Raw genomic sequence first — 18,245 nt, forward strand, 5'->3', positions numbered from 1 at the left:
TGTTGGATTTTACAGTGAAATACTATCAATAACTTTACTAAAGTTACTCAATGACACTAAAATAACACTGGCAAGCAACAACAAACTCCATAAGGCTTGTTGAGGGTGAGGTGTGTGTGCTATTGCCTCTCTTAACGATTGTATTTACGATTTTCATGATCAAATAAGAGAGAAAAAAACCCAAAGATCATCTGTAGATGCAAGAATCCACTCATAACATCTTATCAACTGCATAGCAACACCCTGGAAACACGCTAGACATCTCCTTTCATGAAGATCAACCTGCACCAGACGGACACATCTCTAGTCTTCCAGACACCAGCGCTAATCTGTTTTAAGCCCTGTCGGACAGACTGGATTATTAATTGGGTGGATTTGTAGCTGGTTTAGAGATGCGGGAACCACTATAAGGTCGTTCAGTGTCTGGGACACCCGGTTTAAGGCTCCATTATGAGTTCAGATGAGGGTCAGAGACTCTTATAATGGCACCATCTCACACTCGTATCTGAAGACGGACCTGAAAGAGACACTCTGAACGGTAAGAACATCTATGTTTTGGTTAACACAGTTAGCACTGCTTGAGTTCAGCACATATTCAATCCTGTGAATGTGTGAAAATGTGAAGTGCTGTGAATAATTCTGAGCGTGCGGTTTTAGTGCTGTCGAATCGATCACTCGCGATTAATCGCATCTTAGATACACACTGTAAAAAAAAAAATCAGTTCTCCAATTGAACATTTTCTTGTGACCGATCATATCTACATTTTTCAGTTGGCCAAATTGAATTTCTGTGAATTGATGCAATGGCAATTGGCCAACTAAAAAATTTAGATGTTATCGGTCACTAGAACATTTTCAATTGGAAACCTGATTTTATTTTACAGTGCAAGTTTGTAAATATAATAAGTGTGTGTGTGTGTGTGTTTGTGTGTATACACACTTTTATGTTAGGTGCGATTAGCACCGATTGTAATGTTATGCTGTATGTGTGTGTTTTGAAAACAAAAATGTATTGTTTTTAAATGTTATATATAAATAAAATTGATTTACCCCACAAAACAAAGCCAGATCAAAATGTTACACATAATTATGTTTGAAAGTGACAGATCATATTTTTCTTTCAATGTTATTTGTATATATATATAGTTTTATATGTATAGTTTTATATATATATATAGTTTTATATATATATATATAGTTTTATATATATATATATAGTTTTATATATATATATATAGTTTTATATATATATATATATAGTTTTATATATATATATATATATATATATAGTTTTATATATATATATATATAGTTTTATATATATATATATATATATATATATATAGTTTTATATATATATATATATATAGTTTTATATATATATATATATATATATATACATATATATATATATATATATATATATAGTTTTATATATATATAGTTTTATATATATATATATATATATATATAGTTTTATATATATATATATAGTTTTATATATATATAGTTTTATATATATATATATATATATATATATATAGTTTTATATATATATATATATATATATATACACATTTTTTTTTACAAATTATAATTAAATACTTATATCAATAAATATTTGATTTATTAATACAAATGATTATTTTATTTTATTATTTTGTAATTTCTGTAATTATCCATTTTAAAAGGCAAAATATTTGATTTATAAATGAAAGTTCTCAAAATGTACCTCACTGATGACAAAATAATAGTTTAGTTTATATATATATGTAATGTTTAAATATATATAGTGCTGTCATCCAAAAATAAAAGTTTGTGTTTACATAATATATATGTGTGTGTACTGTTTATAATTATTATTTATATATAAATACACACATGCATGTATATATTTAAGAAAAATGTGTTTTATATATATATATAACAAACTATATAAACATACACTATACATTCAAATATTTATGTTTGCATGTATAATGTATTTATTGTTTATTTATATGTATTTTTTTGTTAACCTTAACTTTATTTTGATGAAAGTGGTGTTAAAAAGAAACAAAAAACTTTTTTTTTTAAAAATAAATATAAAAACTTTTTCATAACTTCAAAACATCGCGTGTATTGATATTATACTTTCGGAACACAAAACAGAAATAAAGAATGTAATTTAAACAGTAAATAAATGAATCGCGTCAGAGCGTCGTGTCTTGCCATTGGTCCGCGCGTAAACCCCGCCCCCCGCCCAGTGGCTCTCTCGCTTCTCCCGCCTGCGCCCTGGACACCGTTGCTAAGGAATCCCGAGTACGCGCGAGCGGGTCGGAGGCGCGCAGCTCGAGCGCCGCTCTCAGTGCTCAGACATGGCGGCGGACCTGAACCCGGAGTGGCTGTCTTGCCTGCCTTCCTCATGGAGTTACGGCGTGACCCGGGACGGACGCGTGTTCTTTATCAAGTAAATAACATCGGGGTGGAACGTTGGGACTAGTTTCGTCTCGAAAGCCTCTCTCGTCGGTTGTTGTTTTTTTTCACCTTCTCTCTCCCTTTTTTTCTCACCCCAACAGTGAAGAAGCGAAGAGCACAACCTGGCTGCATCCAGTCACGGGAGAAGCCGTCATTACAGGACACAGGAAAACTCCAGGTGAGAGGCTTTCAACTGCTTTATCATTGGGGGAAAAGCAGCGCGGAGAAATGCAATCAATGCAGCTGCAGAACCGCAGCTGTGGCTGGACGCGACGCGCACAATGTTGCGTTGCGTTGCGTTGCGTTGCGTTGCGTTGCGTTGCGTTGCGTTGCATTGCATGCACACCTGACAACTTGCATTTGGCCATTTACGTTTCTGAACCGATGCATGGTCATTTATGTCCCGTTTGATTGACAGCTGTCAGATAATTTGCCAACATGCATGAGAAACTTCCATATTTTGATTTATTAAAGCATGCATCTTTGAATGCAAGGTGCATGGTCCACATTTACATGTTGATCTGCAGTGTACAGATGCAATGCTTGTGGGCATCGAACAGCACTGCAGATCATTGAGAGATGTCGGCCACTCACTCTGATGCTTTTTGCATGCAAAAACTCATTGTCCTTGTGTGTCTCCTTATTCAGATTTACCCACCGGATGGGAGGAAGGATATACGTTCGAAGGAGCCCGTTGCTTTATCAAGTGAGTTGGAGGTTCAGCTCCTGGAGGATATTTCGCTCTCTCCTGCTTGTTTGACAGCAGCAGTGATTTCAGATCGCCGCCCCCTCACACACACACACACACACACACACATACCATAGCATTTCCAGAAATGCTTCTGCTCGCACACTGAAGGCATACACAATCTCTTTCCCTCCCCGTTTAAAAAAAAAGAAGTAATTACCGTGAGGATGACGGAGGGCTTGACAGGCCTGTGTGATTCAATGCTCTGTTGGTTGAACAGGCTCAACTAGTTGGTTTTCCACCGAGTGAATCACATTAACACTTGTTTGTTCAGCTCTAGTCTACTGCACGTTTAGGACTAAACTGTTGCGCCCTTCATGTGATGCTTTACGTTTAGCAATGCATTATATTTCGCTTTTTTTAATTGCTGAATGTGGCTTTTTAAAGACTATATGTGTTAGACATTGCCTGGTTGTTTATTCCCATCATATTTGGCTATTTTGAGATTATTCACATCATTGATTTGCCCACAAAACCAGTCATAAGCTAGGGTGACAATATTTTGATTACCGAAAACCAGGACACTCGGCCCGGCAATGAGATACTCAAATGATTCTCGAAGTTTACTCAAAGATTCCTTATTCATTTCAATACATTTAAAGTATGCCCCCTCTGTATGGATAGAACATTTTTATATTGGGGCCAGGACAGGACTTGAAAACAGGACATTTGGTCACCCTACATAAGGGTCATTTTTGGAAATTGAGATTTAAAAATCAGCTGAAAGCTGAATAAATAAGCTTTCCATTGATGTATTGTTTGTTAGGATGGGACAATATTTGGCCTATTGATAAAACTATTGAAAATCTGGAATCTTGAGAGTTAAAAAAACAAAATATTGAGAAAATCGGCTTTAAAGTTGTCCAAATGAAGTCTTGGCAATGCATATTACCACTTTTTGATATATACGGTTTGAAATTGACTAAATATCTTCATGGAACATGATGTTTACTTAATATCCTTATGATTTTTGGCATAAAAGAATCATTTTAAACCATACAATGCATTGTTGGCTATTGCCTCAAATATACCCGGGCGACTTATGACTGGTTTGTGGTCACATATTATCAGATTAATACCTTTTGCTTGTGCAAAATAAGTGTTAATTTCAGGGTTTTTTGTTTGCATCTCGATTACGGCCATGACATTTTTAATATGCAATATTTAAATATGCATTGCTTATTTGAAGTTCTATATTGGTCGACTATGATATGAAGTAATACAATTACTTTATTTTCTTGGTCATCGGTGCCTTAATGTGACCAAATTGTATTATTAGAGCATTATTAGTTGCATATCATGCAAATGTATGATTTATGCCGCAGTTTTATCGGATGAACTTGCATCGGAATTGTTTGCATTGCGTAGCCCTTGTTTAGTCTTTGGCGGTCTGGATTGAAAAGATGAATAAATAGGTGTACAGATGTTAACAAACGGATAATATTTTCCCCACTATAGTCTGTTGAATTGCCTCCTACTCTATGCATGGGGTGTGCTTTGTAGTTTTGTTCCCAACCCAGTCCAGGGCTGATCTTTTTAAGGCAGTTGGAGGCTGATTTAACACAGCTCAAACTCGCGAGATGCATCTCATCAAGTCTGGATTGACAGCCTAACCCTTGTTGGACCTTTTCCTGCCTCGCTGAGGCATGTGGACGCTGCATCAATGTCTGCTTTACTTAGGCGAACACGCCTGGGACACGGCATATCCTCCGATGATCTAACCGCAATCTCAACGCCGAGGACTGAGTCATGTGCATCGTCTTTTGCTTGAATGCACCTTTTTGTCATCGTCTCTGTGGATTACCGAGCGGACACACTCCTTTACTGCTGCGCTGACGATACCTGGAGGCCCAAAACCGTTTGAAATGAGACCCGTTTGATTGTGGATCTTCCTGCCTGCAATATGAGGACAAGAACGTAGTGGCGTTGAACTCGCTCATGATACTGCAGTGTCCAGAGATTAAGAGCGATATGGGGTCATTCATTACACTGGCACAAAGGCGCTCGGGCACTCGAGGAGGAGCGCCGCTCGGAAGCAGCAAGTGGCTTGTGGTATTTGATCCATTGGCTCAAGTCTGTCAGTATTCCTTAAAAAAGCACTGCGGCGTGTGCGAGGATGCTTTTTCTGTGTCACCCAGGAATAGCACGGCTAGCCAGAGGACGCTGTGGTCGCCGTGCAGAGAATCCGTAACTCTTTTTAATCCCAAAAGAGCCCAACCGTGAGCGCCCATTTTTCCAGTTCACATTTCCCCCCTGCAAGGAATTAATACATTCTGTGAGGAAAACCAACCATTGCATTTCCCAGCCACCATTGGCTCTCTAGAAACTCTTTAATTGTATGCCTAAAAAATACTTGTATATTAATAATTGTGTATAGCTTATTATACACTGCTTATGCTGTTTGGGTTTAAATAGGCAAATGCTTAAAGGGTTAGTTCACCCAAAAATGAATATTCTGTCATTAATTACTTACCCTCATGTCGTTCGACACCCGTCAGACCTCCGTTCATCTTCAGAACACAAATGAAGATATTTTAGTGTAAATCTGATGGCTCTGAAAGGCCTCCATTGGCACAATGCACTTTACACTCTCAAGACCCTTAAAAGGCACTAAAGACGTCATTACAAAGTCCATCTCACTACAGTGGTTCTACAATAACTTTATGAAGCGACGAGAATAGTTTTTGTGCACAAAAACCCCCTAAATAATGACTTTTATATAGTGATGAACGATTTCAAAACACGACATCATGAAGCTTCGAAGCGTTATGAATCAGTGAGTCGATTCAGCAGTTTGAATCGCCAAAGTCACGTGATTTCAGCAGTTTGCAGGTTTGACACGCGATCCGAATCATGATTCGACTCACTGATTCATAACGCTTCGAAGCTTCATGATGCCGTGTTTTGAAATCGTCATCACTATATAAGTCGTTATTTATGGTTCTTTTGCGCACAAAAACTATTCTCGTCACTCGTCCATGTCTCGTCCATAAAGTTATTGTAGAACCACTGTAGTGAGATGGACTTTGTAACGACGTCTTTAGTGCCTTTTAAGGGTCTTGAGAGTGTAAAGTGCATTGAGCCAATGGAGGTCTTTCTGAGCCAATCGGATTTCAACTAAAATATCTTAATTTGTGTTCTGAAGATGAACGGAGGTATGACGGGTGATCTGATTAATGACAGAATTTTCATTTTTGGGTGAACTAACCCTTTAAGAGTCTATGATTGGATCATTATTGCAGTGATTATTATGTTATATGTTTGGCAACAGTTCTTCTAACCCCAATTGATGGAGTGTGTAGCTTTTCATTTCATTAAACAACCATGTAGAAAGACGCATCATGGCCATATTGGATGACAAAGCCAAGATTCATCAGGCTCAAATTGTGAAGGAATGGTTGGGAGGGAGCATGAAGAATCATTTCCACGCATGAATTGGCACATTTGCAAGTCTTGCAATTTAAGTCTTGAGTGCATTGCCAATGCAAGATGTAAATGGATGCACCTCAACATTTATTTCCATCCAGAGGTGCATCCATTTTTGCTCAAGTTCTTGTATTGCAAGAGTCCAGCACTCTGTAAAGTCACCTCCAGCACATCCCAAAGAGATGCAATGAATTTAAAGGATTGGTTCATTTTTAAATAAACTTTTGCTGATCATTTACTCACCCCCATGTCATCCAAGATGTCCATGTCTTTCTTTCTGCAGTCGAAAAGAAATAAAGGTTTTCGATGAAAACAGTCCAGGGGTTTTTCTCCATATAATGGACTTCAATGGGCCCCAAACGGTTCAAGGTTCAAATGACAGTTTCAGTGCAGCTTCAAAGGGCTTTAAACGATACCAGACGATGAATAAGGGTCTTATCTAGCCAAACGATCAGTTTCTGTGAGAAACCAAGCGGTATTTATGCTATTATTTTACCTCTTTTCAGACAAACGTGATCATCTCTGAGCTCAGCCATAACTTCCGCTAAGTGAGGTCAAAAATACGAGCGTGGTCATAGATGTATACGTAGATGCCTCATTAGCGCCTGCACGGATCAGTAGAATTAGGCCTCTATGATCTATATATCTATGACCGTGCTCGTTTCGCTAGATAAGACCCTTATTCATCGTCTGGTGTCGTTTAAAGCCCTTTGAAGCTGCACTGAAACTGTCATTTGGACCTTGAACCGTTTGGAGCCCATTGAAGTTCATTATATGGAGAAAAACCCTGGACTGTTTTCATCCAAAACCTTAATTTCTTTTCGACTGCAGAAAGAAAGACATGGACATCTTGGTTGACATGGGGGTGAGGAAATTATCAGCAAAAGTTTATTTAAAAGTGAACTAATCCTTTAAGGTCTTCATGTGGAAATTATTCTTCATGCTCCCTCCCAACCATTCCTTCACAATTTGAGCCTGATGAATCTTGGCTTTGTCATCCAATTTGGCCAATATGGCCTTTTTAGGCACTGACTGAATTGCCTAGATCCTATCGAGTATCAAAAAATGTCTTGTCGTTCGGTACCAGATTTCAATACCTAAGGGGTTAATCTCGTAAACATCAGTGAGCCAATAAGCATGCAGCATGATTGGCTGTGGCATAAAAACACTAGTTTACATGTTTGTGTAACCCCATTTGAGGCGCATTACGTCTCCAACGCGGCCACTCTAGTCAATGCTTGTGTTTATACTAGGACGGAACAAAACCTTGTCTGGGCCGTGATGTGCCGAAGACGTGTGCAGTGTAAATAGGGGGGTAAGCAACCCAACCCACATAGATGTAAAAGATGCGTAAAAGATCAAAAGAGTGGCTACATTTCATTAGGCTCAATGCCAACAGCGTGCAATGCAATGTTTGTGACAAGATAATTGCTGCCAAGACTGGCAACAATTCTGAAGCACTTGGCAGTGCACAGAATAACTTGGGGCGCTTTCACACCTGAGCGTTTGTTTTGGAACCTGGTTTTCTCCCTTGGGTCGGTTCGTTTAGGCATATATGAACACGGCAGTCGTGATCCACACCAAAACAATAGCTCAGCCCGATTGGAAACTAACTCTGGGACGGTTCGCTTGAGGTGTGAAAGCAATCCGACCCTACGGACCAACGAACCAAATTATATTATAATTCATAATGGGAAATGTGCTATATAAATAGCAGTAGGTTCTGATTCTGTGAGTGAGCACATTAGTTATCACAGTCGAAAAGAAAGAGCACCTCTTCATCTTAAAATGTTGTGTAATTGCATATCGACGGTTACAAATAAAGCCACAATAAGCTCATGGAGCGAACTTGTCAATCATCTTGATGGATGGCGCAGAGGAAACTCTGACCAATAAAGAGGACAGTTGTACTTACATAAACACATTTTGGTACGCTTGGAAATGTTACCTTGTGAAAACGAACCGAACCAAGATGTAAATGCAACATTGTTACAAATTAATTCCCTGTTTCGGAGCAAAACAAACGATCTATTAAACGCCCTTAAACTTAAGAGAACAGAACGTTTCTCCATATTCGATTGCAAGAAGAACTGTAGCGCGTCACTTAAATGAACCGAAACTCAGCATTTTGGCTACTTGACATGAGAAATAAGGCCTATAGAAAGCTTGAAATGTCTTTTAAACAATCAACACATTTGTTTTCTATTCAAATTGGTTCATGTAATCCAAATAAAAGGTGCATTTCCCTCTATAGGCGTGCGCGTTTACATCGTCAACTTCATCTTTGCAGCCAAACACAGATTCTGAAAAAAATAGTTTATTAATAAACAATTAAAATGTCTCCTTGCTATTTTACATACAGTGCTTAGCCGCAAGCTTTATGCGTGCGCTTGAGGTTTTTTTTGATGTAATGTTAATCTTGTTAAAACGAAAAAATGAAATTTGTATTAAAAAAAAGTCACGTTCAGGAACTGGTATCGATATCGAAAAGTTTTAAATGATACCCAGCCCTACTCCCAACTATTCTTTCACAATTTGAGCCAGATGAATCTTGGCTTTGTCGTCCAATATGGCCATGATGTGTCTTCCTACATGGTTGTTTAAGAAATTAAATCTATCCATTAATTAAAGCTGCATGCAGCGATGAAAGGGCCCTCACACCCGGAAACTTTGAATGGTTCATAATTCTCAGGAAAATAGTGGGCGACATGCATTTAAGCGGGTAAATATACACAAAAAAAGAAAAAAGGTTCTATATGGCACCAAAAATGGTTTTTGGCTCGTAATCATAGGGGAACCTTTTTTAGTGCTATATAGCACCAATTTTGGTGCTTCAGAGGTTCTTCAGCGGTTCTTCAGCACTTAAAAAGGTTCCCCTATGATTACGAGCCAAGAACCATTTTTGGTGCCATATAGAAATTTTTTTTTTTAGATTGTAGGGAAATCTGACAAAGTCACTTCGATGTGCCACACTTCCTGTAACTGAATATTGGCATGTCAATGTGTTCAGGCCAGGACTCTAATAAAACATGGGAAGTTTGCGGCAGTTCGGCCAATGGATGCCCAAGTTACAATAGCTTCCTGCTTCATGGCGAAACATCGAAATTCGTCAGTCCGCCACGGACACGCCCTTCAGTGAAAACTCAAGATCTTCTCAATTTAACATCACCAAGGCCTTAAGATTACACCTACCAAATATTATGATGATCTGTAGGAGGAGTTTGTTAAAGCATGAGGCCTAGAAATGGCAAAAACTGCAAAAAATTTGCAGAGAAAAATCAAGATATCGGTTTTCCTGTTGGGTTTCAGATTTAACTCCCAAGGACTTTTTTGTAGGTATTGGGTTGTTGCATGTGTCTACCGAATTCACACTTGTACGTGAAACGTAGCGCAAACCGTGCTTAATTAAAATTGTGTAGGTGGTGCTGTCGAGCCAGTTTGCCACACCTAATTCTGAAACCAATATCAGACATACATTTTCGCAACTTCTGATTCGTGTGCAAAGTTGAGTTTCATGAATTTTAAACATGTTTAGGCCCTCAAAAATGCGTTTCATTTCGGAGAATAATAATAATAGACCAAGCAATTCCAATAGGGTCCCCTATTTAGGGTTAGAAGAACTGTTACAGAAACATATAACATGCTAGAAACATAATAATCACTGCAATGATGATCCAATCATATACTCTTTTAAGCATTTGCCTGTTTAAATCCAGCGTTTTTCACCTGGCCAATATATATATAACTGGGGAAAAAGCTTGTATCATCCTGAAGGGTTTTTGCACTTTCACAACAAAATCAATTTTACTATGGACACATTAAATGGGATATTTACTGCTGGAGCTCCACCATTGAGCCCTTTGTGTCCAATTGTCAAGACGAGGAACAAATAATTGAGGTGTTTGAAGGAGACGGCCTGTGATCTACACCTGGAGCGGCGTGTGAAGCGAAGGCTGCTGAAAGGCTGTTCATGTTGTGTGGCTATCTGAAGACCGCTTCTCTTTTGGCTTTTGCTTGGCAGCTGTTGCTGCGTCTTGGGAATGCTGCAAAATAAACAGCTCATGAAGACGCTCATGTTGGTCATAAGTTTCCGCCTACTGCCTAGCTGGTCGCAGATTGGGCAACACAACAAGAGGCGGAGGATGAGCTCCCTCCCTGTGTACCACTCATGCCGTGTGTTGCAAATTAAAGGGGGAATGCAGTGAAATAACACACACTCCAAAGAGCAAGGGAGTGCGACTGACTGAATGGAATAACCTTTTTTGTGATGTTATTTAAGTGTACTTGTTTTAGAGATGCAATCTGAATTTTTCTGGGGCATTTCTGACCGGAGTGGGAAATAAATGGAGCGATGTGGTGAGATGTGAAGAGGGGAAAGTTGCAAAGGTCACTTATTCAACTGTGGCGTGCTCTTTCCCGAAATGCAGTTTTGTGTGTGTGTGTGTGTGTGTGTGTGCAAATGCTAGATGGGTCATAGCAACACTGACTTAACCAGTGACGTGCGTTTGTATGTCTGTTTGATCAGTGGTAGACTAAATTGATTTTAATCATTCAGTTTAGTGTCCCCAAATGGATATTAGTTGACCTTTTCACATGTAAGTTTAGCATTTTCAGAACGATGTTTAACATTTTTAGGATACCCACATTTCATTTCCATGGCGATGCATCAAGCTTGTCACGTGGTACTTCACAGTCACTATAGAGTTGGGATACACAATATATCGGCAACCATATCGGTATCGGCCGATATATGTTCACTTTTAATTAGTGCTGGGCGGTATGACCGAAAATGTATATCACGGTATTTTTCTAAATTATATCGGTTTCACGGTATATGACGGTATTTTTTTCCCCTATGCATGACCGGGTGTTAACCACATTTTCTACTGATTGAGAGAGTAAATACTGCAGTAGATTGACTGGAATGCCCTATTTTACTGTCATGACGGGTGAATATTGTAGAAAAACTCCACACTAGAGTTAATACAGGTTTGCAAAGCCCCACAAAATTATGCTATGGAGAGACAATAAAACATAGACCTACAACACACTCATTACAGGCACATGAATATTAAAATATGACCACGGATAGAAAAAAAAACAGAGTTGAGGGCACCTTAAGCATTTTAAAAATCTAACCCTATATAACAACAAACTGACAAAACGAGGGAGAAACGCGGATATTTGCAATACATTTAAGAGCACTCTCTGAACAAATGACACACATCAGTTTAACAGAAAGAATAAAGCAGTTACTTTTTTGCCCATTCTTCTTTGAATTGTCAGTTTATTTATTAACTTGCATCATTCATTGTCTTTTGTATAGCAGAATAATCGATCGTGTCATAGTGGTCGTGATCATATGGTTCAGTGTAGCCAAATCAGTGCACATTTAATTTGAAGAAGATGTGATGAAATATGTGCGCATACACGCTTCTTGTACTTGTTCAGAGCACTAGAGTATATGAAATATGTCCATTAAAAACTTAAACGCGCTCGCAACGGTCTATATATGTGCAATATGATCCATGAGGAGAACGCTGTTAATCTCATCACGGCGCTCCGCGCAGAAACTGCTCTCTCGCGCGCGCCGCGTGTAGTTTCTCCGTTATAATCAAGGGCTGAATCAGAAATAGCCCCCTATAACTTCAAATAGGGCATTATTTGGAGGGGACAGCGCTTTGTAGTGGTGTCCGAAACCATTGGACGTTATTGAGTGCACTCTGTCTATCCCACATCACACCGCAATAACGAGTGTACAGCCGATGTACACACAACGGTTGTCCGACTTCACGCACTCGTTTTCATTCACTCCTTCAAATAATGTGATAACGTAGGGAATAGTGAACGAGGGTATAGGGGTTTCAGATTCGGATTCAGCCATAGGCTTTAGATGCGATCTCAGCTGTGTTCTGACTGCTCTCACCAGTACAGTGCAACAGTGAAATCGGTCCCCTCTCAAACAATGACGCGCTGCGCCGCGTTCCGAACGTTGTTTAGCGACATATACCGGTATTGCGGTATCATCAAAATTCATATCATAACAAAAATAAATACCGGTATTCGGTATGAACCGGTATACCGCCCAGCACTACTTTTAATGTTATCGTTATCTGCCCGAGATAACGATAATTCAGCTGAGATATTAAAGCTGATAAATTATGTTTTATTTCCTTCAGCTGAGACTTCAGATTCTCAAACTAGACTTCAGATGCGCAGTGTTCGCCACGATGGTTTTGAATTGCTTGAAATATGATTGAAATCACTTCAAAATACGGTTAAGTGCAGCAGATGTCTGTCATATATGCTACATAAAATTATAATTGTGTGTTTGGGTCAGTGTTAATTTCGTTGACGAATAATTTTAGTCATAATTTTCGTCAACGACCTTTTTTCACTGACGAAAACGAGACTATAACTAAATAAAAACTAGTGTTTGATGACAAAAACTATGACAAAAATCAACTGTCATTTTCGTCAACAAATAAAAACGAGACGAAAATGTTAGGGAGGGACGATAAGCCTGTGTAACAGATGCACACATTTGATTAGAACTGATCTAACCGCTGGAAAACATGGCGCTGTTGCGCTTCTACAGGCTCACACACCCCCAATCCAGCGCTCCAGAGCGGCTCACAATCAATGAATAACACACATTTATGCCAGGCAATTGTTTATGAACTAATGCTGATGAATAATGACAATGTTTACTTTACCATGTTTATATAGTAATATGTTTTAGACGGTTGTAACAATGCATATTTTATCTCCTCATCTAAACTTGAATGAGCTCCTGCAACTGCAACAGAGGCGTAGACATTTCAAAATAAGAGTCCCGCTGTATTTCAAGCTTGTTTATAATTACAAGTCACGCATTATATATTTGTTTTTGGTTACACAATAAACTGTATTTAATTTCATTCCCATTTAATTCATAGTCAGGAGGAAAGACCAGTATTTGACACATATTCAATAAAGTATCAGGGTTATAATAGTTAACTAAAACCATTTAAAAAATCTACATTACTTGAAATTATATAAATTAAATAAAAAAAATAAAATAAACAAACTTATTTGAAGCTTTAGCTTAACCTGATATGACCTACTAACTAAAACAGAAATACAAAGTTATAAAACTATATAGATGTTTTTAAAAAACAAACAAAAAAGTGAATTAAGCTCTTTCGTGTATTTTTATTGTCAAAAACAAAATGATGTCAAAATGTCAGTTCAAGTGACAGTCGGTTATGTAACGCTTAAATGCGTAATGTATTACAATTTAACTAAACTAAGATTTTAGGAGACAATCTACTGTAGATTTAGTCGACTAAAATCTTATGATATTTAGTCGACTAGACTAAAACTAAAAACAATTCAGGTGACTAAAATATGACTAAAACTAAATGGCATTTTAGTCAAAAGACTACGACTAAAACTAAATCAACATTTGCTGTCAAAATTAACACTGGTTTGGGGCATGACTTTTAATGTCGAGACTTGTTTTTGTAATCAGGCTCTCAAAAATGTTATAAAATTTTGGATTTAGATTTATCAACCAATATATAACTATAACTTTGCTCGAACCAGAGCTGTTCAGACCAAAGCATCCACGTCACCAAAGGGCACTTTGTTCTAATCCTAAACGGAAACTTGTTCATATATGCGTTCACCTTTAAAATTTCTCTCAAAAATGACGATTGTGTCCTTAAATTATTTTTACAACACCGGCAAAGATAGTTTACACTCATCTTCTTCTACTTTTTCCCAGCGTGCGTGCAGTTGAGTTCTGTTGACAACTATGCGTCGCTCAACACGTCACTTACTCCGTCGCTCTGCGCTTATTTGGATAGACCTACAACCAATCAGAGGCATTTTCTTTCCTGGTTCGGTTGAAACACCCCATAATCACAGCCCAATGGAGCAGTATCAGACTCATATTCTGACTAGAATCTAGTCAGGCTAGGTCAAAATTTTCATATCGGTGCGTCCCTACTATAGAGCACAGCAGTCGGATTCCAGAAGTAAAAACCCCATACATTTTTTCCATAAGGAAATTGATTTTATAAAACAATAACTAACTTCTAAACCTGAGCGATTTAGGTTATTAATCGATTGTATTTGCTTCTGTTGAAGCCGCCAGCCCACATTATTTCAACTTGTTTTTAAAATAATCGTGTTTAACAGTGGAATTTACGGTGAAAAACTACATTACCCATGATGCTGTTCAGAAAATTCCACCAATCACAATCAAAACAAGCAAAACGCACCAAAATATCTCTCTAGGGCTCCACCTACTTCCATGAATCACTGCCAACATATAACGTAATCAAGTCGGTCTCCCTACGCTCTCAATAACTTTTTGCAATAACCTAAAATTTTTACTTCCTCCACCCCAGTAAAACCAATGCAATTTATTTTTTTTCAATAATATTTTTTCTTTTAAATGTTGTATTTAGAGATGATTTGAGGGTATTTTTTTATATTTATGCAATACTTATGGTCTATTTTTGCCACTGAAAATTATTTATTTTTTTTTAAATTTTTTTTTTAATTTTTTAATTATTGCAGTATTTCAGGTTAAAATAGAGACTAGGCAGATTAGCGCCCTCTTTTGGACTTATTTAAGAAATCATGCATGCTATGGAGAGGCTTGAGAATTCCCTAGTTCTGTTTTGAACAGATTTCATGATTTTTTTTTTTTGATGGATTTGAATATATATTTAAAAAATCTCAAAGACTATTTATTATAAAGTTTTGGATAAATATAGATTTTTTTGTTAGAAATATAGATTTTTTTTCTGTGAATTTGTGTTTTTGCAGATTTCCCATTAATTTCCTATGGTGTCATTTTTGACCGAAGAGCACAAGTATTTCTTTTACGACCAATTAGCATGCTCGAATCATGACCCCAATTTTTGTGTGTGTTTACATACCTAATGCTAGAAAAGTTTCATATCATTCTGATGAAGCTGTGATTTTTAAAAATTCCAAATGTGGTTCATAGGTTCAGTTTTTCATAGGTGTGTGTGTGTGTGTATAAGTGTGCGTGTGTGTAAGTGGATGTGTCAATATCACACTCCTGATGTTTTAGAGCGTCACCCCTTTACTGCTGTGTACTTTTTGTTTCAGCATCATGGCTGATTTGTAGATTGTACATACAAATATTTGGAGAATTTGTGTTTTTGCCGATTTCCCATTCATTTCCTATGGTTGAAGACAATGAACGCTACTTTTTTTTTTTTTTTACGACCAATTAGCATGCTCGAATCATGACCCCAATTTTTTGGTGTGTTTACACACCTAATGCTAGAAAAGTCACCAAGTTTCATATCATTCCAATGAAGCTGTGATTTAAAAAATTTCAAAACAGAAAATTTTCCAGTCAGAAATGACCGAAGAGCACCAGAGGGTTAAACGAGAAGTGTTATTTAAAATTATTTTCAGAATAATTGTGTTTAACAGCAGAATTCCCAGCGAGAAACTACATTACCCATGATTCTGCAAAGAAATCTCCACCAATCTGGGAATCAAAACAAGCTAATTTTGCCAGAGGAACTCCCATGAAGCACCTATTTGATGTGTATATATCCGGTTCATTCTTTATTGTCCTCAGGAAATTAATTTTCTGTACCAGGAGCAACATATATTGTACACATGAATAATCATAATGCGCAAAAATGGCATCAGCAACAAAACTGTGTAAAAATGTAGAAATTATGCATTTTGTAAATTCAACGCTCTTAAAGCTGAGGGTACAAAACTTTTCCCTAGGTGTGATTTAAAAAAATAAAACAATAAATAAATATGGGGTAGCTGTCTGTATATTTAAAGATCTTCCAGGTCTGAAAAAGTGGACAGGTGCCACAAACCAGTTACAATACAAGGTTCCTGTAAGATTTACCAGTCAAATTGTCATTTAGCAATGCGACTAACTGTAGTGGGTGTGTTTGGAGAGTGAACAAAAGGAAGGCAAATGAAAACTGCAGGTGTTTCCACATTGGCAGCCTGAGACTGTGTCGTCTGTCCTTCGGATGCTGTCGCTTGTTTAGCTGTGTGTGTGTGTGTGTTTCACTCGCCCGTCGCTGTGTGTGAGCGTTTCCTCATTTCCAGAGCAGCAGTAACATGAGATGCTGTGGTTTTAGGACAGTTAAGTGGGTCGATGGATGGGTGGAGTGAGTCCACAGTGATGAAAAGCTTCCTAATGCTTCCTGTGACTGTTGAATCATGTGGGGCTCACTTCCCTCACTCTCTCTCTCTCGCTCTGAGAGCCACGGGGCAAGTTGAAATGGTGTGAAAGGGTAAATGACGCTTGGCCCTCTGATTGTTTTGACACACGAGCCAGGAGCTGATAGCTTAGTTCAGCGCGCAATTGTCCGATTCCAGTGCGAAATATCAGACTTTGACTGCATGTGAACTTTTCTAATGGGATGAAGAAACTCATTTTCCACTGAAATGATCTTATCACAGAACCGGCCCTTATATCCTCTGCCTTGTGGCCTGAGAGATGTCATCACTGACTGTGTTTCTACACAACCTGCCCTTAAACAAACATTTAAGCACGTTATGGTCTTTGATATTCCATTTTCAATGTGACTTAACTGTTACAATTAAAATAAACATCAAGAATAACAACAAGAAAATGAATGAGATGAAGTTGTTTTTGCCGATTATTCATGGCGCCACATTGTGCTTTTCCAGTGTCAAGGCTTTTGGATTTATTTTGTGTTATCAGTCGGGTGTTGTTTTGCAAACATTTTTCCAAAAATTGGCTGGTGTGGACCTGAAATGTATTTTATTCTTTACAAACTAGTGATGCGCTAAAATGAGAATTCTTGGCTGAAATTGAATATAATCAACTTTATAATTAGCCTTTGTTTGGAAAAAAGTTATATTAATGTTTGTATTAATTTAATTTAATAAGCTGTCGTATGGTGAATATGCTAATATGTTATAATCTGAATTTCACATGCATTCTGCTTTCTCTCCATGTTAATGTTTTTGTTGTGCAATATTTTCAGATGGGGTTTATGATTTATTTTCTTAATTTTAAAGGCACACACGGAAGACAATAACAAGTTGGATAAAGGTGTTATTTGGATTTTTTTTTGCGCACAAAAAATATTGTCGTCACATCGTAAAATTACTGTAGAGTCACTGTGGTGAGATGGACTTTGTAACGACGTTTTAAGTGCCTTTTATGGGTCTTGAGAGTGTAAATGTACTGAATGTCAATGGAGGCCTATCTGAAGCCTTTCTCAGCTTTCAACTAAAATATCTTCATTTGTGTCTGAAGATGAACGGAGGTCTTACGGGTGTCGAACAACATGAGGGTGAGGAATTAATGACAGAATTTTCATTTTTGGGTGAACTAACCCTTTAAACAAGATTAATCACATCCAAAATAAAAGTTTGTGTTTACATAATACATGTGTGTGTACTCTGTTAATTATTATTTATATATAAATACACACACACACGCATGTATATATTTAAGAATTTCTTTTATTTTTATATATAAAACATTTATATTTATATATATATTATAAATGTATATACATGCAAATATTTCTTAAATATATACATGAATGTGTGTGTATTTATATATAAATAATAA

General features: G+C 37.4%; 1 protein-coding gene across 24 annotated transcripts in view; it reads left to right on the plus strand.

Annotated features, from left to right (window-relative positions):
* Positions 1-2,280: 2,280 nt before the first annotated feature.
* The window catches only part of plekha5 (pleckstrin homology domain containing, family A member 5), a 259,065-nt gene continuing 243,100 nt past the window's right edge, over positions 2,281-18,245 (plus strand). For all 24 annotated transcript variants that reach the window (XM_079817045.1, XM_079817050.1, XM_079817051.1 and 21 more), the window contains exons 1-3: positions 2,281-2,449; positions 2,559-2,635; positions 3,106-3,163. In XM_079817045.1, coding sequence (XP_079673171.1) covers positions 2,358-2,449; positions 2,559-2,635; positions 3,106-3,163 — 227 coding nt within the window. In that variant the 5' untranslated portion in view covers positions 2,281-2,357. The remainder of the gene's footprint in view (positions 2,450-2,558; positions 2,636-3,105; positions 3,164-18,245) is intronic.

This window comes from Gobio gobio (genome assembly GCF_949357685.1).
Source record: "Gobio gobio genome assembly, chromosome: 5".
Lineage (NCBI taxonomy): Eukaryota > Metazoa > Chordata > Actinopteri > Cypriniformes > Gobionidae > Gobio > Gobio gobio.